Genomic DNA, 23,064 nt, shown 5'->3' on the forward strand with positions numbered 1-23,064 from the left:
TAATATTTAAGACACCTAGTGCCACACTCTAATCAGTTAATTAACTCAAAACACCTGCAAAGGCCTTTAAAATGGTCTCTCAGTCTAGTTCTGTAGGCTACACAATCATGGGGAAGACCGCTGACCTGACAGCTGTCCAAAAGACAACCACTGACACCTTGCACAAGGAGGGTTTTCTGAGTTTTCACTGTGTTTTCTGAGGTCCAAGGTCAACACAACCGTATACCAGGAAGTTTTAGAGCACTTCATGCTTTCTGCTGCTGACCAACTTTATGAAGATGCAGATTTCATTTTCCAACAAGACTTAACACCTGCACACAGTGCTAAAGCTGCCAGTACCTGGTTTAAGGACAATGGTCTTAATTTGCCAGCAAACTCGCCTGACCTTAACCCCATAGGAAATCTATGGGGTATTGTGAAGAGGAAGATGCGATATGTCAGACCCAAGAATGCAGAAGACTGAAGGCCACTATCAGAGCAACCTGGTCTCTCATAACACCTGAGCAGTGCCACAGACTGATCCACTCCATGCCACGCCGCATTGCTCCAGTAATTCAGGCAAAAGGAGCCCCAACTAAGTATTGAGTGCTGTACATGCTCATGCTTTTCATGTTCATACTTTTCAGTTGGCCAAGATTTCTAAAAATCCTTTCTTTGTATTGGTCTTAATTAATATACAAATTTTCTGAGATACCGAATTTGGGATTTTCCTTAGTTGTCAGTTATAATCATCAAAATTAAAATAAATAAACATTTGAAATATATCAGTCTGCGTGTAATGAATGAATATAATATACAAGTTTCACTTTTTGAATGGAATATGTGTAAGAAATCAACTTTTCGATGATATTCTAATTATATGACCAGCACCTGTAAATTTTAAGGGGCATTTAAGAGCATTATGAACAATATTTATTTTTTATAACCATACAAATGCATGGCAGGACATCTGTTTAGGTCGAATAATTTATAAGATGAATATGATGAAAAATTCAAAAGGTCAGACTACACATTACTTTAATACCCTTTACAGAGATATCACCAGATGTCCTCCAAGTGTCCGAGCTGTATAAGGAGTTTGTCAGCACTACATCACCTTTGGTCAACACCATCAGGATGTTCAGTGAGGATCCACTGATGGATTCAGGCTTTGGAAAAGTTAAGGCTGGGAGTGCCGTCATCATACCAGCAGAAACAACCTGCAACATTATTCACTGTCAAGATCCCACATCTGACACTTCTTGATGACAACCTTGAACTACCTGTCTGCTTGTTTGTCCAAAGCAAACATACAGTCTTTCGTATATGCACAGGAGTGTTGCACAGGAAATGTTTAACAGTTTATCAAAGTCACTTAAATACAAATGGCCACGCTTTTATAGGCAGAAAGATGTATCACTAATATATTAAAATCACTAGATAGGCATATGAGAGATAGAAATGATATGAGTGCTAGGTTAAAAAAGGTTTTCATCATCTAAACAAAAGCAGATTTTGACAAAAGCCATGGAAAATGACTCACAAATATAAAAATACAGTGTGTTCAGTTTTGACAGAACAGACAACACAACACCAACTCACATCTGACCCAGACAGTGTCTATCATTTATTCTTATGATCACATGATTTTTATACACCAGAATCATTAAAGAAGCCCTTATGAGTGTATAAAGATCCGATAGGCACACATTATCTGGGACTTGAACACACAGCTGTAGACACAAGACAAGCAGGACACGTACTTTACATCTTTACGTTCACATATACAGTAGAAAGAGACACATTAAAAGGTTAAAAAAAATTCATAAAAACAAGTGCTTTGTCTTGTCATAAAAACCACAAACTAACACAAATTCACACAGGATATCTTACATCATAGGGCTCATCATGTAAAATGTCATTTACTATCCATTGCATAAAGATCCCTATGGTATAAAAATGTATTCGCTCACAACGAAGGTCTTAAGATAAGTTAATATTATGGCATTTATGTGCATGCTTTTTTTTGTTTTGTTTTTTTGGAAACAGGCTCGTAAAGTGTCTATCGTTGATTGCGAGCTGCAAAAGTCACTGATTATGGCCGTCAGTGCTCATCCATAAGGTGCTCGGGGGCAACTAAAGGCAATTAAGAAATGATCCTTATATTTACACATTCATAATGGTTTGCGGATCACTACGGCAGCTTACGGATAAACGTCACTGCGCTTGAAAACTCCCTGAATTTCAGCTCACGTGTCACTTCCTGTCTGTGAGCACCGAGTTCTCCTCCCGTAGGATGGTCCATCGCTGTCCTGTGAGCTCGTAGGTCCTTTATCGAAGGCGATGATAGTGTTCTCGACGAGTCGCGTGCAGGTTTCATCAGCAAGTCTTGACGGAGGATTTGGACACGTCTGAGGTTTTCATGATGACGCTGGCACGTTTCTCGTGGACCGCCGGCTGGCCGGAGGGGCCGGGGCTGTGGGAGGACGAGGGGAAAGGGGTGTTTAGGAGGCTCCAGTTCGACTCACCGGTGAAGGGGGCGTGCAAGTCCGAAGGTGCAGAGTCTCGGACAGTGGTTATCTTGAAGTTAGGCTTTTCGGGAGAAATGAAAGAAGACATGCCAGGAAGGGGCATCCTCATCTTCTTGTCTTCATGTCCAAACAGCAAGGCCTGAATACGCTGCAGGACCAAACAAAGCCACATCAGTGATTAGGACACTAGTAGAAATGACAAATGCTAATATAACATACTAATTTGTCATGGTTTTTAATCATTTAGAGGCAATGGACCCCCAAATATAATCATCCTTACACAAAGGACTCCATCCTAGAATATAAAGGGCAACTATATAACTAATATATATATATTATTTTTTTTTTTTTTTTTTTTTGATGTAAAACGGAGAGGGACTGAACTTGTACTACGTGTACACTAAATCACCTTCTTTAAGATAAAATCTGTAACATCTGAGGTTTTTTCAAACTGGGGTCTGAAAGGGAGTTTTTAAATCATTTAAAAAAATTTAAAAGAAATAATACAAATTGACTAAAGAAATGTAAATCAAAACATTAAATTAAAATAAAATAATTAAAATTGTTTGATTAAAATAACTAATTAGCTAAACAATTAAAATATAATTAAAATGAAAAAATAAAATATTTAATATTGTAAATAAAAGTTATTTATATATATATATATATATATTTTTTTTTAAATCAGGCTCCTATATTTCTGTTCAGTTGTAATAGCCTGGAAAAGGACCTGCACATTGCAAGGAGCCTAATAAAAATCCTAACTTTAGATGAAAATTTCAGAAGGCACTTAGAGGCTTTTGCATCTGAACTCTTCATATATATATATATATATATATATATATATATATATATATATATATATATATATATAAATAAAATTAACTTTTATTTACATTGTTAAATATTTTATTTTTTCATTTTAATTACATTCTAATTGTTTAGCTAATTATTTATTTTAATCAAACAATTTTAATTATTTTATTTTAATTGAATGTTTTGATTTACTTACATATTTCTTTAGTCAATTTTTAGTCAATATTTCTTTAGTCAATTCTTTTACATTTTTTTTAAATTATTTAAAACCTCCCTTTCAGACCCCAGTTTGAAAAAACCTCAGATGTTAGAGATTTTATCTTAAAGAAGGTGATTTAGTGTACACGTAGTATAAGTTCAGTCCCTCTCCGTTTTACATCAAAAAAAAATTTAAAATAAAATATATATTTAAAAAAAAAAAAACATCAGAGAATCATGAAAATGACAAAAGGTCTGGTAATCTCGGATGAGGTTAAGTGTCTTCATCGAGAGCACAAAGGTAATAGCTAGCACTTAAATCTGTCGATTTTCTACCCAGGAACTAACGGTATATTTTCATGAATTACAACCTGAGGCCATGTCGTAAAAACACACACTTCCTTGTGTTCAAATGATGATAATCCTGAATTGCATGAGAGCGTTGTGGCCCACATCGCCAGGGGCCCCACCACTCACACCGCCATCAGTTGCATTTCCTCTCTGACACTCAGCTTCATGCCTTTGATTGTTCTCTCTAGAAACTGTAAGACGTTTGCTCCACACATCTGAACCGTGTTTAGACTGATAACTGGCACATAAAACAGTCGGTCTAACAACACTTCAAATTCATGATTATTTATAGCTTCTATTGTTTTAACATGACAGAATTATGGCGACAGACTGGCTATCATCAGACTGCAGGATCTGCTGGCTTCCTGACAACTTTTGAGGGCACATTTATCACAAAAACTAAAAAGATTAAAAGTGAGGGCGAACTCTTCAAGTAGTGTTTAAAGAGTCTAACATTAAAGTCAAACCTTAAGTTCTTAGATGTAAGGTACATACTGAGAAAAAACAACAACAACAACGCATGGTACCATTTATATGTGAAAATATTGTTTGTCTCAAAAATTAAATATGCTATATCAATATAAAATAAAATATGCAGTTATTTTGACTTTAAATATTCATTTAGAAAAAATATAAAAAAACTCATTGCTCTTGGTTGGACAACTTCAGTAAAGTTCTAAATGACAATATACAGTAAATATTAAATTAAGTGGTTTTATTTCTCTTTCATCAATTTCTTATTTTATTTCATTTCTTATTCATTTGATGCGGCAGTTAAATACCTATTAAATACCTAAAGAAGTATGCCTTAAAGGTACAATTTAATGTAAAGCCTTTAGTCTGCAGATTTGAAAGATCATGAGAAACTTTTCATATCCTGCCATGAAATGTTTTTTGCAGGTAAAGCAAAATTCCCCTCCCTCAAAGCCTAAGTGACATTTTAATCAGCCGTCAAAGCTGACGTCTGTCTTTTGGGTGACAGCAATTCTATGGGTGAATCAGAGATTTACTCTTTCTATTTCAATAGTTTTCTAACAAGCCGCAGCACATTTACCAGAATCAGTGAGAAGCCTCACATCACTGCTTGTTCTTTCTTTTTTTTTTTCTCGTCTTGTTTTGCATCATAGTTCTGAGGTACAGGAACCGAAAACAGGGGTTTGAGAGCGTCTGTCATGTAAGATTTACCCAGATGCATGCTGGAACTTACATGTGTGGAGAGATTACTGGGCGCTTGTAAACGGGAAGTAGGAAGAGCCACAAACTTTCAGGCAAGAAACATTAAATCACAAGACCTGGCATTTTAAAATCAAAATAAGTTTTGTAGCTTCAAGTCCAAAACTCTAGCTTTAAACTAACCTTTTAGCAGATAAAGCCATTTAAAATGTATAGTCTTCCTTTTCCAGAACAAAAAAACCTAATATCATCATGCATATACAAACGTTTGTCTATTAAATGTGCTCTAGTATGATAATTACACCATTATTTGACTAGCAAGTAGCAAAGCATGTTCAAATGAATATAAAATATAATACACTGTACATAATTAATAATCATTTGAATGCAAAACACTGAAAGGTTTGTAAAAAGATTAATAAAGTATGTTATGCATATCATTATAGGTCAGGCTTAAAATGCACCTTTACAATCTTTTTTTTTTTTTTTTTTTAAGTCTTTGTATCCCATCCTTTACCTAAATAATGTATTGAAGACCTCTGTTTTAAAGTAAAATGCTTGTTCATATTCTGTTTGTTTGTCGATTTAAAGTTAAAAGTTCAAGCTAAAATTGATAGAAATTGATTGAAAAATTGAAATTGATTATATAAATTTGAGACACTTGTACAAGACTAAATGCAACACTTTTTGCCCCTAAGACTAGTTTACTCAAAAACAGCTGTGACATCACTAAAAACAATCACAGGGCGGACTGATCATGCAAAAAGCCAAAGTGGGCGAGTACTTAGATGCTGTATGTTAGACTATCTGGCAAATTTTTAGTCTGTAATCTTACTACTGCGATTGCCTGTGAAAACATTTGCACATGTTTGTGAAAACATGCTCTGCAAAACTCAAAAGGCTCAAAAAAAACTCTTCGTTTTTGGCACTGCAAGCATGTGGTGTATATTTTTAACATGTATATTTGTGCCATGTCAGTAACAGACCTCAGAACAAGAGAGCTTCCTTTAAATGTCTGAGCCACTAAACTCAATGTTGATATTCAGGCAGCTGATATAAAAATGTAAACACTAACTCGGTCAGTAAGATTCTCCTCGAAGTGTTGCATTCGCTGTAGTTCAACAGTAAGTCAGCACAGGTGCAAGCAGTTTCTGTGATAGTGCCTCTTGTGGCTGAGGATGCAACACACACTAATGTAAAGGAATAGCTTGACCAAAAAATAAAAAATTTGCTGAAAATGTACTCACTAAGCCAATGTCATTAAGCCATCCATGATCTAGATTCTGCAACGGAACAGATTTGGAGAAATGTAGCATTACAACACTTATTCACCAATGGGTCCTCTGCAGTGAATGGGTGCCGTCAGAATGAGAGTCCAAACAGCTGATGAAAACATCACAATAATCCAGTCCACAAGTAATCCACACCATTCCAGTCCATCAGTTAACATCTTGAGAAGTGAAAAGATTTGCTTGTAAGAAACAAATCCATTAGTAAGGTTTTTAACTTTAACCCATCGTTACTGATAATAGGAGTCCAGAATCTATAATAATGCATCCTGCAGTGAAAAAGTCCATCCCCTGTTGTCCTCTCACATTAAAATCCACTGACGTTTTTGTTTAGAACTGTTTTTTTTTCCCCCTTGATCTGTGCATAATTCTCTCCTGATTCAAAAGAGACAATTTTTCAGAAAGTCATATTTTTGATAGAGGATTCATATTTTAGACAAAAGTAACAGCTTGAGGTTAAAAACGTCTTAATAATGGATTTGTTTCTCACAAACACGCAACTTTTAACTTAACTTAATATGTTAACTGATGGACTGGAGTCATGTGGATTATTGTGATGTTTTTATCAGCTGTTTGGACTCTCATTCTGACGGCACCCATTCACTGCAGAGGATCAATTGGTGAGCAAGTGATGTAATGCTACATTTCTCCAAATCTGTTCGGATGAAGAAACAAACTCATCTTGAATGGCCTGAGGGTGAGTACATTTGTAACTATTCTATTCTTCATTTGTAAAAATTGTCTTTGAATAATTATCATGGAGCATATTTTGGCATTTAGTGTCTGTATGAGAAGCACAATTCAGTTCCTCACACCCCTAAAGCATAACATAAACAGATATGTACACAGAAGGATTCTGGGTATTGCTTGGACACGCCCATTAAAAAACACTCTTCTTTGTGGATCGTTCTTTTGGCCGCTATAACTCAGCATCTGCAGTCTATAATTTCAATGTAAAATTTCTAATTCAATATAAACCCAATCATTTCACATGTAAAAACATTATAACCATCTATTCTGTGTTTAAGCCTGTCCAGTTTCGCAATGGGAGAGTTGTGCACATACCTCTTTGTTGTCTTCCTCACTGGCGCTGTCTGTATCGCTCTCTGCTGGAAAACGGAGAGAAAGCAAAGTGTTTAGACTGATTCATCAGGGATTTCCTGACAGACAGGTTATCGTGTATGGGTGGATGAAAAAATGTTCAACCGATGGCCTGCCTGTACGCCTTCTATATTTAACCCTTACAGCTTTAGATGTTTAACCGATTACACCTATTAATAACTTCGAGATATCCTCAGGGCCAGTCATTTCTAACGTTTTACAGCTTAAATTGCACTGAGAGATGTTTCGATAAGAGAATCTAAATTGTAAATACAAGGAAAAGAAAGAAAGAGAGTTTGCTTTGGCAGTGAGGCATTGTGTTTGTGTTTACTATGAATAACTCCGAACTTGGGCAAGACATCTCATGCTGAAAAACCACACGCTTTCAGCCCCAGGGACTTCTGAGAAAAAAAACGGATTGTTGATTGGAAAACACGGAAAAACAGGACATGAGTCAACATTCCCGTCCGTGTACAAACGCACTGTCAAGTGGTGCTGTACGGTAAATTTCACGCCACTACAACACGTTTTCAGAAGCCAAGCCCCACAGTTTCAACAATGGCAGGAGTTCATCTCAGTCCTCCACGCGCAGTCAATGAGCAGACAGAAGAGTAGCTACAATAAAATGCATCATCTGCATTCCTTACTTGAAACTAGCTCCCAAAGGGGACTGAATAAAAGAGAAACACTTATAGAAGGAGATGCGGGAATGCTGTAACTGTAATCTTGGATCTAACAGTGTTTCAAAGCGAGCTGGATGGCTTCTTATTGGAAGCAAGCCTCTGCCATATTTTGCAATAATTAATTAGTGGTGTTTGCTAAGATATACTGTAGCTAGTCTATTACTCACTTGGCCAGATATGGATTTGAATAAACTTCTAACCCACAGTATTAGACTTAAGCATTCGCTACCGACCACCAATGAATGATTCATGCGATTAGACTGAAGATTTTTGCTTGGAAGCCAAAACTATTTACTCAATTACAGTAACAGTACATTCTCATAGAGTTACAGTAAAGAATATATTATAGAAACCAGCCAGAATACCCTTTGTTTATGCTGGATCGTGCCTGTAATATTTGAGTTTTTGCGACTGTCGTTGAAGTAACAAGGTAAAATGGCAAACCAAATCACATTGAATAATCACATCCACTTAATTGTTAGTACCATTTGTTCAATTAAACCTAATTAAATCAGAAAAACGACTTATTTCATTATGACTTTACAACCCAAAATCCAATCTTGCTATAAAAGTCAAAGATCTCTGCTTGTCCATTATAGCATTATAAGTGGATTACTGTGTCAGGCCTTTATAAGATATTGAAGGCACACTTTAACTTTATGAAGACGAGCACATGCAGGTGAGAGTGAATTGTGTTTGCGCCTCATAGTTATATATTAACTCCATCTAGCCAGAGCTGTGTTACAGTACAGAGGTACGGCTGTCCTTGAGGCTCAGCTCTAACTGACATTGTACAACACAACCAACACAAACAGCTTACACCGATCTCAATGCGTCACAGCATGTTTCAGGCCAAAAATTAAATGCTTTAGGAGTGATACCTTTCTTTTCAAATAAGGACAACAGATACACTGCAAAAAAAAAAAAAAGAACAAAAAGGATTCTTACATAGTATTTTTGTTGTTTTCCTAATCTAAATATTCTTAAAAGCATGATACTTTAAGAAATAAAATGACTTAAAATATATATTCTTGTTATCCAAAACATAAAAATTAAGGTCAAGAAACAGGGTAAGAAACATAAACTTATTTCAAAGGAAAAACGAGATTATTTTTCTGACCCAACTGGCAGGAATTTTGTTTAAACTCACATGATTGTTGAGAAAACTAAATTAATATCTTATGCAACATTGCTTCTCAAGTAAATGGATCTAGATTTACAAATTTTTATATATTTGTTTTGGAAAACAAAAATACTAAAATCATTTATTACAGTGAACTAACTTTGAGCAGTACAAAAGACCTTATCCACAATTCAATTAACAATTTGTCTTGTTTCCAGGGGCCCATTTCAAGAAGGAGGATCAACCAACTCTGAGTTGAAACTTAAAGTCTGAGTTAACTTACCCTGAGATGGGAAACTGAGTTTTTGGGTTCAGAACAGCTGAAATCGAGTTTAGTGCTTGCACCACGACTATGAGAAGTCATGATCAATGGAGCTATGAAAATATGATTCACCATGGCAACAGCACTGACAAAAAAACATCAGCATACCTTTGAGTCAATACATAACTTGAATTTTTAATCACCGTTATAATGTCAAAGGTAAAAACTTGGAGAACGGTAAGTTTTGAACTAATAATAATTTTCATTGTATCCTACAGGCAAAAAAAAAAAAAAAAAACATTAAGTATAAAAACATAATTCAACCAGGGAAAGTTTTACCCATAAAAGGTTCATGAGTGTACGCAGGCTACATGACTTTACAAACATTTGTCATATTAAATAAATATCATGTTTATTTCAGTGCGCAGCAGCTTTTTTCCACATAGTCTAATGCTAATTAAGTTACCACTTTAACTGACTCGATGAGTTTAAGTTTCCTCTCTTTCAGAAACAGACTTGACTTATCCTGCTTTCTCGGGTTTGACAAACCTCCCATTCTGAAACTGAAAACCCAGAGTTCCCCTGATTTCAGGGTTAACATACTCAGAGTTTTCACCAAACCTCCTTTCTGAAACAGACCTCAGAACAGATAAAAATCCAAACGCATTTAATTGAAAAGCACTATACTTAAAGATATTAAGTCCAGTTTTCTGAAAAATTATCCAAATTAATTGAGTGTATGCCTTAAACGAGAAAAAAAACATATCAATGGGGAAAGAAATATAAACGTCATTCAAAATGAAAACAAGATTATTTTTTCCTTATGTTTTTCCATTAGACAGATATTATATTCATGTTTGAAGCCTAACTTAATTTTGAAACATTTTCCACAAAACAAGACTTGATACCTTTAAATCATTTCCTAAATATATCTAGATATTTGTACTGGAAAACAAGACAAAAATTCTTTTTTTTTTTTTTGCAACACACAATATCAAATCTCCCACCTGTATCAGTTTCCACTGGCCACTAAAAGGCTAACAACTGGGTGGTTTGAAGGTCTGGACATTTATATAAAATAAAAAGTCTAAATATTTCAGCAAATGGAGCTGATTTGGGGCAAATTCAAACCCACAAATCCCACACAAGCTCAATATGTCTGGAGCACACGAGGAAACCACAAAGCACAGATAACTGTTGATTATTTTTCAACTGGATAAATGCAATTGGTATCACAGCCCAAAAGCATCTAAGTTCTAAAACCAATAAGGATGTAAAAGCAATGCTTCACTGTGAATATAGCAATGGCAAAAGGATTGAGAGTAAATTTGTTGAGCCAACCTCCATACGAGGAGACGGGGGAGATCTGTAAGGGGTACAGGTCACTGGAGGTCACAGCCTGCTCCTCGTTTTCCGTCACCACCTCGATGGTCTGACAAACGTCCGGCAGATCGTTAATGATCAGGTGGTCGTCCGCTGGGCTCCGCCCACCAGCCTCTGGGGAAGGAGAACAGAGAAGAGAGAGTGAATATGGAGAACAGTGAAGTGGGAAGTGGACGAGTTTCTTAAAGGGGGGTGAGCCAGATCTGTGTCATTTTTCACTCCCTCAATCCTTGCAATCCCTCCGGTCCACTCAGCTGAACTCCATTTCCCATGAGTCCGTATTGAAATGATGCAGTGGAAACCAGGTTAAAAACAACTGGACCAGCTGAAAGGCTGCTTGCAGATCAATTATGCTGCAGTTGATTTTGCTTTGCCAATTCGATGCGTATCACAAACCCCACATGACTAACAAAACAAACACACGCTAAACTCAACTTTAACCCCGATCCAGTGCGTTAGTGAAATTGAAGGGGGAAAACAGAGAACAAGTGGACGTGATTAAACAAAAACAGTAACAAGGAGATCAGGTAAAACTGGTCCAGGACAAAATGATAGGTGTAGTAGTGTGATCATATCCCATAAAAAAAAAGAAAAAGACCAATCATACTTACATCTGTCAAGAACATTTGAGTTGTATTGACAATAAAGTTTCTATTCTATTACAAATTCAACAATAGGCAAATCAAAAGGCTCTTTACTGACTCAAACTGCCAGCATTGTGAAACACTGGGTTTACATGTGTAGGAGCTGGAATAAACCTTACTCTATAGGTCAACTTCAGTGCCATAATGTCTGTAACGTTTTTGATTTTGTAGTTTTGTGAAGGCAGGGAGATGTGAGAGAATGTCTAACAGCTGTGAAATGACGCATGTGTTAAACTAGGACAGGAGAGGCACAGCAAAAAAAAACTTGTGTTAGAGAAGCCTAAAGCATTCTGTGTATTTGCAAAAAGTGGCTGATGAGGAACACAGAACAAAACGCTGATGTGTTTCAAGGATCCTTTGATATTCTCTGAAACCACAAGTCATGCTTTTTTAAAGAGATTCCTCAAATAAACTTGAGAGAGAACATCTTTTAACAACTTAATGTGTAATAATAATACATTTGAAAAAAATTTAGAAGAATTACTATTTGATACATATCTACAACGTGTATTATATTCTTAAATAACATAGTAAATACATATTAAGCATTCAAAAGAGTTTTGTTTTTAAGGGTTACGTTTTTCTTCAATAGAGTGACGTGCTCTGGCTGGACAGAATTTTAATGGGTAATATATTTATAACAAATATTTAAAATAATATTAATAAACATATATTTGAATAAAATATTTATTGATCATATTTGCTACATATACAAATTATAATTAATTAATTAATTGATTAATTAAAATAAATACACAACAAGTCATTCAAAAGTGTTATGGTTTTGGTTCGTGTTAAGTTTCTCTTTAAAAAAAAGCAAGTGCTCTGGTTGGACAGAACTGAAATGGGTCATATATTTATAACAAATACTATATTAATAAAATTCATACTTTTTTAAAGAGAACCTTAAAATAACAATATAACCTAACACCTATAATAGCTAAAAATACCTAACATAAAAATAGCTTGATGTATATTTATTATAATTATTTTAAATCATCATTATTAGTGTTTTTCTATCAAATAAATAATAAAAAAATTGTTATTATTAAAATAAAATTAAAAATACTGTTAATAAATACACCAAGTCATTCAAATGTGTTCGGTTTTAGGATTATTTTTAGCTTCGGTTTAAAAAAGGCCTAAATTGTAATACTCCCTCAAATAGCAAACAGATTTTCTTTAGTCTGAGGCTTTAGCTAAATTACACCTGTACTGTGTTGCTAAAAGAAGACTCACAATTATCTGTTTTGGAGAGCAGAGAAACAACATGTGCAGCAGAGAGAGTGTACAGATAAAAACTAACCCACAGAACAGATAGCATTTCAGATCCTAACTCTTTCTTGCTAGACTGTAGAGAACAGGTTCCACCTGAATATACTCACTAAACACAGGTGTGCAGGGCGGAGCAGGAAGTTCACTACATACCTGTACCACAGTAATCTGCCTCCTGCTTGATAGTGACTGGGGTTTTACAATCTGAAGAGCCATTACTGTTTTCCCAACTCGAAGGCATAGGGCATGGCCTCACTGCCTGCAGTTAACACACACACACACACATTATATTTACACCCATGTCAATTATATCTCATAACCTTTTTTGATTAGAGCATTTCTGACAGCTACAAAATATACACTAGAGTGAAAGTCCATACCTTTATCTTTTCTTCTTTCTCAATTCCTCTCTTTTTCCCTTTGAGAAACAGACACACAAATCTAGATCAGTGCATGCAAATAAATAGCACTTCAGAAAGTATCACAACGGCAGATGTCACAAAACCTGTCAAGAAGGTTTCTAGAGCCTATTTCAGCCCAAAATCATAACACAACAACAGGATCTTTAATTTGATCTTGAGGATAAAAAATTTGTATAGGGCCATTAAGATGTTTCACAATATAATTTTAGATACTAGTTTTACTACAATGTAAAAAAAAATATCGTTATAGTAATGATTCTGTTTGTAATTATTATTGTCAGTGGCAGTTTTTGTTTAACACATTTATTCTTACAAATAAACATAAAAGTTGTTAATACATATGAAAAGTTTAAGAATTTTTTAAGGTGAAATAATTTTCTTGTCCGCTTTTATGAGATTCGCCCCCAAAAAACATATAATTATTTTTGTTAAGTCATATTTTTCGCTATATACTATTACATACTAGTTTTAATATAATGCAAATATGTTTTATTATCTTAAGAATTCTGGATGTCTTTTGAATTTTTTTTCTTTGTAAATATTGTTCTTAATTGTAATTAGATCCTCATTAATAATGTTTTTACTTAAATCATCATAAAGCGGTACGACAACTACCACCATGACATTATTTTCATGACAATTTATTAACACACACACGTTAAATTAAAATTTAATTGGTTTAATTTTCATGAAAATAATGTAAGGGAAAAAAATATTAAATTCAAAGTTATCCATGCATAAAATAAACTCTTATTCCTTTCTAATATGTTTTGCAGGTGAAATATTGCAAACATATTTTCAGCTGTTGTGGTATTCCACCAAAATCTTCACATTTTTTAGACACAGATCAGTTACAGTTGAAAGTCATAGTTATAACAGACAGACGAAGTGGGAACATACCATTCTTAGGTGTGATTAAACAAACATGACAGAAATGTCTTTAAACTGTACTTCGTTATGAGCAGCGTGTCAGAAGGAAATGAAGGCTGGTCTGTGTGATGCAGTCAGTGTCAGCACTGATGTGTGATCGACTGACCTCTCTTTGACTGCCTCTCAGACGCTGACAGCATCTTGTACACCCTGAAGGCATTTGTTCCCTTTTTCATGCTTTTGTCTTTCACCTCCTCTATATCAGGCAGGGAGTTCATTGCACAGCGGAAGTTCGCCTTCCATGTTTTGGGGTCTGGTTTGTCACCTGGCTGATATTTCCCTAAAAAAAATGGCAGTCAAAAACTGGATAAAGGTAATGTGGAATGACAGTTTACTATCACTTCAGCTCTTTATATCAAAATTGACATCATTAGCTGTAAACTTTCAATGAAATTCAAAATACAGATAAGAATAGGAATATCATGGAGACATATTGTTGGACTCTTTTGACCTAGACCAGAAATAATCACCCTAGGAACCAACAAATAAAACCCCAGCGACCACCCTGAACACCCTGGCAACCAACAAGCTAAACCATAGCAACCACCTAGAAAATCCCAGTAGCCAACTAGTAAGACCCGATATATATTGCCAAGGCCGATATATCGGCCGATAAGTTTTTCTGCTTGGCCGATGTATTCGAGGCGGGACTTTTATTTTGATAGCGATGAGAGCGGATAGAAGTCTGTCTAATATTCAGATAGAACGGTTAAACAAAGGAATTAATGTATACAAACTGCTATCCGATTGCTTTTATATTAGGCCTATTAGTAATAGAAAGGCAAACATTATAATACTTTCTCGTTTGCTGTAAACAAGAAGTAAAATGCATTTCTATAATTTAAACAAACCTTTGAATGACTAATGAACATTTAATTTCACAAACCTTGCAAACTTAGTCGAATCCAGCTGAGAGATCTTGTGAAGTGTGCATTTGTATCCAGCATGATCGCGTGTTCTCTGTGTCGTCAATGTGAAGTGAATGCTTTAAATTTGAAACTCGTGATTTCATGCATTTGCCCGCTGTCATATTCATGTCATTTTCACTGTGTGCTGTATGTAAAATGAGGGTGTGATGAGTGGGGTGGGGCTTAGGGCGGGTCCGAGGGCTGGGGGATCGAGTTGAGGCCAGTGGAGTGATTGGAAATGAGTGACACCTGCACCACTCACCTGTCTCGAGTCAAACAGAGGAGCTCCGGAAGGATAAAAAGAGGAGTTACGACACTGAAGGATGAGAGAGGACCAGACCTGGGCTTTATTTGGTGTTTTGGTTTTGTTTGTGCGCGTGTGGTGTCTTTTGCCGGTTCTCAGAAGAATCAAACTCAGTCAGGGATTGTTGCGCAGTTTTGTGTTTATATAATTATTAAAGTTTTATTTAAATGTTCGCCGGTTCCCCCCTCCTTCTTCCCGACTTACGAACAGTGTTATAGAGGGTTACCCTGGCTTTATTTGGAAAATATGATTCCCAATGCCCACAAATTTCCCAGAATACTTAGTCTCCTGTTGGTTACAGTGTTACTCTCTTTTTAAATTATATTTGTATTAAATATTTATTTATTTGTGAAAAATACTGTCATCTAAAGTATAAGCATGTTTCTTTCACACATTTTTTTTATCCATTGTCAAATGATTTCAGATATCTTAAATATTAATATTCATGATTTAAACAAATCATATCGGCTTTATTTCGGCTATTGGGCTGCACGATGTGTCGTTTAAGCATCGATATCGCGATGCACAAATCCACAATTGTCACAGCACAGAATTTGCGATGTAGGCTGTCGTAGATGATCCGTTATTCATTAACTGTACGGGCAGCTGCTCCCCGGCCCTTGACGAATGTAATTCGCGGATTAATTGCACAGCATAACCATCATAGAGTGAAACTTTATCATTTGCATGTGTTTTTAAATCCTGTCAGTTTAACAGGGCGCATATAAGAACGAGCAGAGAGAGAGAGCTCGCGTGTTGTCAAATCTTGTGCGATATCCTAAACTGCAGAGATAATTACACAACCCGTGCCGTACACGTCTGATTCGCAAACTAATTATTCCTTTGAACTGATTCAATTAATGAATGGTTTAAACAACTGACCTGTCCAACACTGAACTCAAGAGACGTCTGAATTGGTGTATCAAAAAAATCTGTAACACTTTATAATAATGTTCTATTTATTAAACTACTTAACTACATTATTTAACATTTACTATTACTAAACTGCACTTCTACAACACCTCTACAATTTCAAAATTTATGTTATAGCCTTCATTGTTGAAATCAAAAGTTGTACAGTATTTTTTTAACATAGTTTATGCACTGTGAAGTAACATTACCAAACAATGAACAGCTGTGATTTTATAAACGAAGATAAACAAAGATTAATAAATATAGTAACAAAAGTATTGCTTGTGGTAAGTTCATGTTAGTTAATAAGTTAACAATTCAAACCATAACCTAAAGTTACAAACAAATAATTTACTCTAATTTAAATACTCTGATGTTTAAATCATTTAAAATGAGAATGTAAGTGTGCTCACCCCATTTTTGTTTGTAAGAAACAAATAGATTAGATTTCATATCACAATATATATCGCAATGTCATTTTTTCCCAATATCGTGCAGCCCTAGCATTGGCTGTCAAAAAACACGTATCGGTCGACAACTACACCCAACCAACAATACCATAGAAACAATAGCAACCATCTAGATCATCCCAGTAACTAACTAGTAAAAAAATAGCAACCATCCGATCCAGAATACCCTAGGAACCAACAAGTAAAACCCTAGCGACCACCCAGAACACCTTAGTAACCAACAAGTAACCACCCTGACAACCACCCAACCTAGAATCACCATCAAACCAAAACTGTAGCAAAATCCAAATAAGCAAAACCCAAGCAACAACCAAGAACACCCTAAAATCCATCTAGAAACCCTAGCAATCATTTATAACTCCCTAGCAAACTGCAATTCAGCATGCCAACAACTACTTATAAATAGGTCAGTGCCATTCAAACTGTTCTAACAAAAATTGTATCTAGTTTGATCTAGATCTAGTTTGAATATTCACAATTGCATCTTTATATTTCAAGAATGTTATGTTTGTACAGTAAGTATATGTGCATTCCTGTGCACATATGACAGTCTGCGTGCTGACTGCACCTGTATGGATGGCCCAGTTTCGGAAGAGCGGCGCATCTTTCTCCACGTCCCAGCCGTGTCGTGCAGCATGCATCCATGGAATCTGGAATATTCTCTTCTCCTGCAGGCAAAGAACATGCAAAACATGTCACAAGCCAAGACACACCCTAAATGCACCGTGTTCGTGCGCGCAGTCACATTTACATGACAAAATGCTTCGCAGATAATAGCATCTAGCTCATGGCATGTGTAGTTGTAAAAAAACAATGCTGTAAAAAGAGTAGTTTAAACACAGTCACAGTACCTTGTTCACCCAAAGAAGCCCCGGTATTTTACTAGAGTTTATCTGCTCTTCCAACCATGGTCTCATACGCATTCTCTCCACCGGCATGCTGGCCTAGAGAAAGAGAGCGAAAGAGAGAGAGTCGAAGAGAGATCTGGAATGTGTCAAAGGTTGACAGCAACCTTTCCTCCTTCAACAGGTAGTACATTCTATATCTAAGAAACGCGATGATAAACTTTAACCCCATTTCTAAAAACAAACCTCCAACAGAGACCATCTGAATCACAATTAACTGGAAGTTACTCCAAACAAAATGATTATGAAATATCATTTGTATTCGGGATTTCATGCAAGCAAGAGTCAAGACCGTGAGTCAGGAGGACATGAATGACAACACAAATAGAGGATGTTGGAGCGTGTGAGAGAGAGAGAGAGAGTTTATCTAAGAGTACATGGAGTACCTGTTGGCAAACCTGTAATATCAATCATGCAAGATGTCAGACATGAGAAGTACATGTTTCTTTATCTGTTTTAATTTAACAAAGCGTAAATTACAAAAGTTACAGATTAACCAATTCAAGCTCATAAAAAGGTTTATAGTTAATCACAATGAAAACTCATGCTTTTAAATCAACTGTTTGGTGCTAACTAAGACCTTTGAGCTTTTATGGTCCACTAGGAAACAAGAGCGAGCAAAGGCAATCGCAACATAGACTAACATACAGGAATTACACCACATACTACATATAACATAAGCATAAATAGGCACAATTATGAACCCATTTTTAAATATTTGCATAAAAAATATGCATAAAACCATGCAAAACAGTAGGGATGCATGATATATTGGTCACATATAGCTGCTGTTAGTGATTTTAGTTTATTTATATTGGTTAATATTGAATATATAAGAAATTTGGGTAACACTTTAGAATAAGGTTCCATTAGTTAATGTTAGTTAACTACTTTCGTTAACATGAACTAAGCAAAGAACAGTCCTTCTACAGCATTTATAAGTCTTGGTTCATGTTAATTTCAACATTTACTAATGCATTATTTAAATCAAAAGTTGTGCTTGTTAACATTAGTTAATGCACTGTGAATTACCATGAACTAACAATGAACAACTGTATTTTCATTAACTAACATTAACGAAGATGAATAAATACAGTAATAAATGTATTATTCATTGTTTGTTCATGTTATTTAATACATTAACTAACATTAACTAATGGAACCTTATTCTAAAGTGTTACCGAAATTTGTTTTGGTCTGTTTCTACATGTTAAACTAATTCTGACATCATACAGTGCTAACATAAACGAATAGTATTTAGATTATAGCACTATTTAAGAATGAGCATTATGTCTTAAAGAAATGTCTCGTCTAAACTATTTATATAAACTATTCAGCTTTCTCGTTAACTATTGGTCTGCCTGTTAGTCTTTCATACTGTACATTTTAACACCAAAATGCCCAAATTCAATCATCATAACATGATATGAAATAGACAAATAACTAGTTTTTACTGCGTTTTATTACTAAGCCTTCATGTTATAAGAATATTGAACTATATGTATCATATTTTCAAACAAAATTTGGATTCAGATATTGGTGCACCAGTTCACGACAGACTCTTTCCATGACAGTGCCCCTGTTACTCCCAGTACACATCCAGGTAAGTCAACAACGGTAACAATAATCCCCACACGTCCGTGCAAACTTCTCAACAACATAATTTGGCATTAAAAATGCGTTATTTATCGGTTCTGCTCAGAACTTACGGTGACGTTACATTGCAGTGTCCCAATCATTCTTGCAGCACACACTACATCAGATGACTTCAACCTCCCCAAATAAGCGTGATAGAGTTGTCAACTCAACTCAAAAGTGAAAATAAGCATTCCTTGATTCCCTCTGAATCCAAACACCCCATGACTTTCGATTTATCACTCACTCCCAGGAACTCAACGTGGCCTACAGCAATAAACATCCACTTACATATATATATACATGAGCCCCATAAACACATGCGGAAATGCAATTAATTACCTGCGACGCGTAGAAACCGCTCTAGTAATAAAAGCAAAGAGGGTATGAAGAATATTGACAATTTGTAGTTTTCGATAACAAAACGAAAAGTCAAATGGGTTTGAGTTCGCTCTTCAGATCGAAAGCAAAACAAGTGAAGGAAACAAGCGCTTGGGTGGAAATCCCCAGTGTGCGTGTGAGTGAGTGTGTGTTGTGCGCTTACTTCGTGTTTCCAAATCCTACTACGGCCTGGGTTTGGGTTATTAATATTAACAACGTAGCCGAGACGTTCGCAAGCTGATTGGCTGCCATACAGATAATTTGGTAAAAAGGCGTGTAGATATAATAAAAGTGGGAGGTAGTCAAGGAAAGAACTCCGTCAAGGGGGAAGGCTTAGCTCATGAATATTAATTACGTAGCGAGACGCTTGCGCACCGATTGGCTGAACGACAGAAATGTTGGTGGCTGTCAACGAACGACTCTTTATATTTGAGTAGTATTCAAAATTAGTTTGATTTTTTTGCAAATGTAACTTGCTTGGCTAATACAAATCACACAAATCCATATTACCACACAACAAAAATACATGTACGATTTCTCTCGTAAATATTACGAAAAAATACAATTCAATGCTTTGTTTATATGTTATTGTATATTGTAATAATTATTATTACAGTTATATTATCACTTGTAATTTGTTGTATTATTTTTCGCTCTTACAGCTTTGATAACGTGTATTGTTTATTTCTCAATACTACAAATAAAACAATAAAATACTTTGAAATCCACATTTACCGGACGCTCCAGAGAATCAACCCGAGCAACGTCTCTTGACCTACTAAATATTCATAAGCTAAGCTTTTGCCATAGTAGTTTTTGCGCTGGTCTGCTCATTGGCTGCAGTACGAAATGGGAAAGTCGATTTCATTTTCACTTCCTTGTTGTTTCGCTATTGCTTCTTAAAGGCGAAGCAAGCAGAAATAAACTTATGTTGCATCATGCAATTATGATATCGCACTTTAGTGCTGGTTATGGGTGAATAGAAAATTGTTGCCCAATAGTTTCAGTGTTTCTGAGACCTAATTTGCGCTATATCACATATATGTATATGCAGATATTGTGCAACATTGCATTTATCTTTTGCATGTTTTTATTTAGTGCTCTAGGTTTGTGCATATAATACCTTTGTCCATGACTGTAACTGATATGACATTTCCAGAAAGATTCTGATCTGTAGAGATGAGAGAAGCAATGAAAGTTGTTAAAAGCATTATAGCTGTGCAATTCTATCCTCGCTGTCCCACGCGTGAAAACACACACACACACACACACAGGGAGAGACTCAGAGAGAGAGAGAGAGAGAGAGAGAGAGAGAGAGAGAGAGAGAGAGAGAGAGAGAGAGAGTCTCGTATCTTATCTTTGCCGCCCAAGCCCTGAAACTCCCAGCATATGATGCAACACAGTCTATGCAACAAACCAACTCTAACAACACAAACCCCTTTTAAATAATACATTGGACTCAGTTATTATTTGTAAGAGTCAGTTATTCTTTGTTATTCTTTGTTCCCCCGTATACATTTTTAATGAAAACAAACACGAAAAGGAAACAGCTTGACGGATGGTTGAGAAACAAGACTGAAACAGAAAAAAAGGGTGAAGTTTCAGGGAGTTGTTCTGCTTTCTGTTGCATTTCTCAGGAACACACCTTGTTTTTAAGCACTCGACCGGGATCTGAGGACAGAGCGCCACCTTGTGGTTAAGACTGCTGTTATCTCTAATGCAGACAACTCCAGTTATATTAAAAACATGCAAATGGAAAACATAATAATAAATTCAAATTATTAATTAAATGTATAATATCTGATTTATACTGCTTTCAAGCAGAAGAATGAAGTCAAGATAGTTTTAGACACTTGTTTCTTTGTAAAAATAGTAATTTTAATATTTTTTATTACTTCACTTCTTTTAAATAAATCAGGTGCACAAGAAACATTTCTTATTATCATCAATGTTAATATTGTCCTTCCTTAATATTTTGGTCCAAAACAGATACTTTTTCTTAGGATTATCTGATAAATAGATAGTTAAAAAAAAATTTTTTAGATAAAGATAAAAAAGATCCATCTATCTATCTATTGTAAGGAAGGTCAATTTAGTTGAAAGGGAATCATAAAGGGAATTTTGACAGAATCACTGTTTCACGGCTGATCAGACGCCCTGCGATTCACTGAACGAGCCGTTTAACATCAAATCTGCGCTGGACATTAATATCCAAACTATAGTGAAAACACTATCAATTAGCACAGTAACAAGATCGGGGGTCTAATTTTGGACATGATTCCAATGATGATAAACCTGAGAATTGTGAACTTTCAGACTCCCAGACTTTCATGAAAAAAGATACAGATCAATTAAAATATTCGTGATTAAATAAATTCCCTTTTTATCCCTTTTCCCCCCTTTGTCTGCAGCGCTTTAAAAGGCTGCATAATATTATTCAAAATGATTTAAATGTGTTCATACCCACTGCAATGCAATCAGTACAATACACATGAATTATTTAGAGAAATAGAGTTCTTTGGTCAGCATGGACACAATGCATGGCATCTGTTTCATGCCATCAAACCCTGGCAGATTGGAGGAGGATTGAAAGTCCAGCGCCACCTTGTGGTTAACACGTGTCATGATCTGCATGATCTCCAGTTGCTTGCCATATTTTGACAGCATCTCACACAGCGATAAGATGAACCAGGAACCATTACCAACATTCCTCCAGGAGTAATAACCTGAGGACAGACAGAAAACAAGACAGTTAGGGCATTTGCATCTGCACATTTTCTTATTTGGATCTCAAGAAATAAGATTAGTAACCTGGTGGAGTGGAGTAGGCATAAAGAAAATCTGCCTCAACAGGAATCTTCTGTGTGTTCTCTTCACTTACACTGTCGGCCTCAATGCCACCATCTAGATCTGAGCCTCTGCAAGCCTGGAGGCACACAGGACAAACACACTCAAACATCTGTGTAAACTATATAGGAATCATGTCCTATAATTTTGGACATGATTCCTATAACAAGAATACGATACATTTGACAAATAACTGATGGTCAGGATTGTTTCAAGCTAACAGATTCAAAAACATACATATGGAACAGGAATATGTATCCTTAAGCTATCCAATAGTTATTAAAAGACATACACAATAAGTGATTATAAACATGATAGTCAAATGTGAGGGTTACATCTAAATGAATATCAGTCCATCGCTTAACTCCATATTCATAAGTCATTTTCAGTTCATTTTGTTCCATTTATATCTATAAAAGACAGTTATTGTGCCATTCTCTGACAAAAGATGTTCTGTGGGCACCAGAGGTTAAGAGGAATTCTGGTTCTGCTAGGAGGGGGGGTCAATCCAAGGATCTTGTTTATAACTCTCATGGGTTTAC

At 35.6% G+C, this 23,064-nt stretch overlaps 2 protein-coding genes across 6 annotated transcripts; both read right to left on the reverse strand.

Annotated features, from left to right (window-relative positions):
- Positions 1-1,577: 1,577 nt before the first annotated feature.
- irf2b (interferon regulatory factor 2b) lies at positions 1,578-19,819 on the reverse strand. 5 transcript variants are annotated; one of them, XM_026247656.1, is made up of 9 exons: positions 19,637-19,819; positions 17,606-17,698; positions 17,323-17,422; positions 14,267-14,440; positions 13,189-13,226; positions 12,962-13,067; positions 10,848-11,003; positions 7,403-7,446; positions 1,578-2,658 (listed from the first exon to the last, which is right to left on the reverse strand). In XM_026247656.1, the coding sequence occupies exons 2-9, from the start codon at positions 17,690-17,692 to the stop codon at positions 2,359-2,361; spliced, it is 1,005 nt and encodes a 334-aa protein (XP_026103441.1). In that variant the 5' UTR covers positions 17,693-17,698; positions 19,637-19,819; the 3' UTR covers positions 1,578-2,358. The 5 variants fall into 5 exon arrangements, with proteins under 5 accessions (XP_026103441.1, XP_026103440.1, XP_026103439.1 ...); XM_026247655.1 differs by lacking the exon at positions 19,637-19,819 and adding an exon at positions 19,369-19,581 and having other exon boundaries at positions 7,403-7,443; XM_026247654.1 differs by lacking the exon at positions 19,637-19,819 and adding an exon at positions 19,369-19,573.
- A 1,760-nt stretch (positions 19,820-21,579) lies between these two features.
- LOC113074955 (caspase-3-like) lies at positions 21,580-22,655 on the reverse strand. Its single transcript, XM_026247663.1, has 2 exons — positions 22,487-22,655; positions 21,580-22,401 (listed from the first exon to the last, which is right to left on the reverse strand). The coding sequence occupies exons 1-2, from the start codon at positions 22,632-22,634 to the stop codon at positions 22,172-22,174; spliced, it is 378 nt and encodes a 125-aa protein (XP_026103448.1). The 5' UTR covers positions 22,635-22,655; the 3' UTR covers positions 21,580-22,171.
- Between the last annotated feature and the right edge of the window lie 409 nt (positions 22,656-23,064).

The sequence above is a fragment of the Carassius auratus genome, unplaced genomic scaffold (genome assembly GCF_003368295.1).
Source record: "Carassius auratus strain Wakin unplaced genomic scaffold, ASM336829v1 scaf_tig00015876, whole genome shotgun sequence".
Lineage (NCBI taxonomy): Eukaryota > Metazoa > Chordata > Actinopteri > Cypriniformes > Cyprinidae > Carassius > Carassius auratus.

Coding starts and splice junctions, on each gene's coding strand:
- irf2b (XM_026247654.1), bottom strand. CDS start 19,398: ATGATTGGGACACTGCAATGTAACGTCACC. Junction 17,423..17,605: donor GGCTTCTTTGGGTGAACAAG/GTACTGTGACTG, acceptor CTTTGCCTGCAG/GAGAAGAGAATATTCCAGAT. Junction 14,441..17,322: donor AAACTGGGCCATCCATACAG/GTGCAGTCAGCA, acceptor CATTTTTTTTAG/GGAAATATCAGCCAGGTGAC.
- LOC113074955 (XM_026247663.1), bottom strand. CDS start 22,634: ATGTTTGAGTGTGTTTGTCCTGTGTGCCTCCAGGCTTGCAGAGGCTCA. Junction 22,402..22,486: donor TGCCTACTCCACTCCACCAG/GTTACTAATCTT, acceptor GTCTGTCCTCAG/GTTATTACTCCTGGAGGAAT.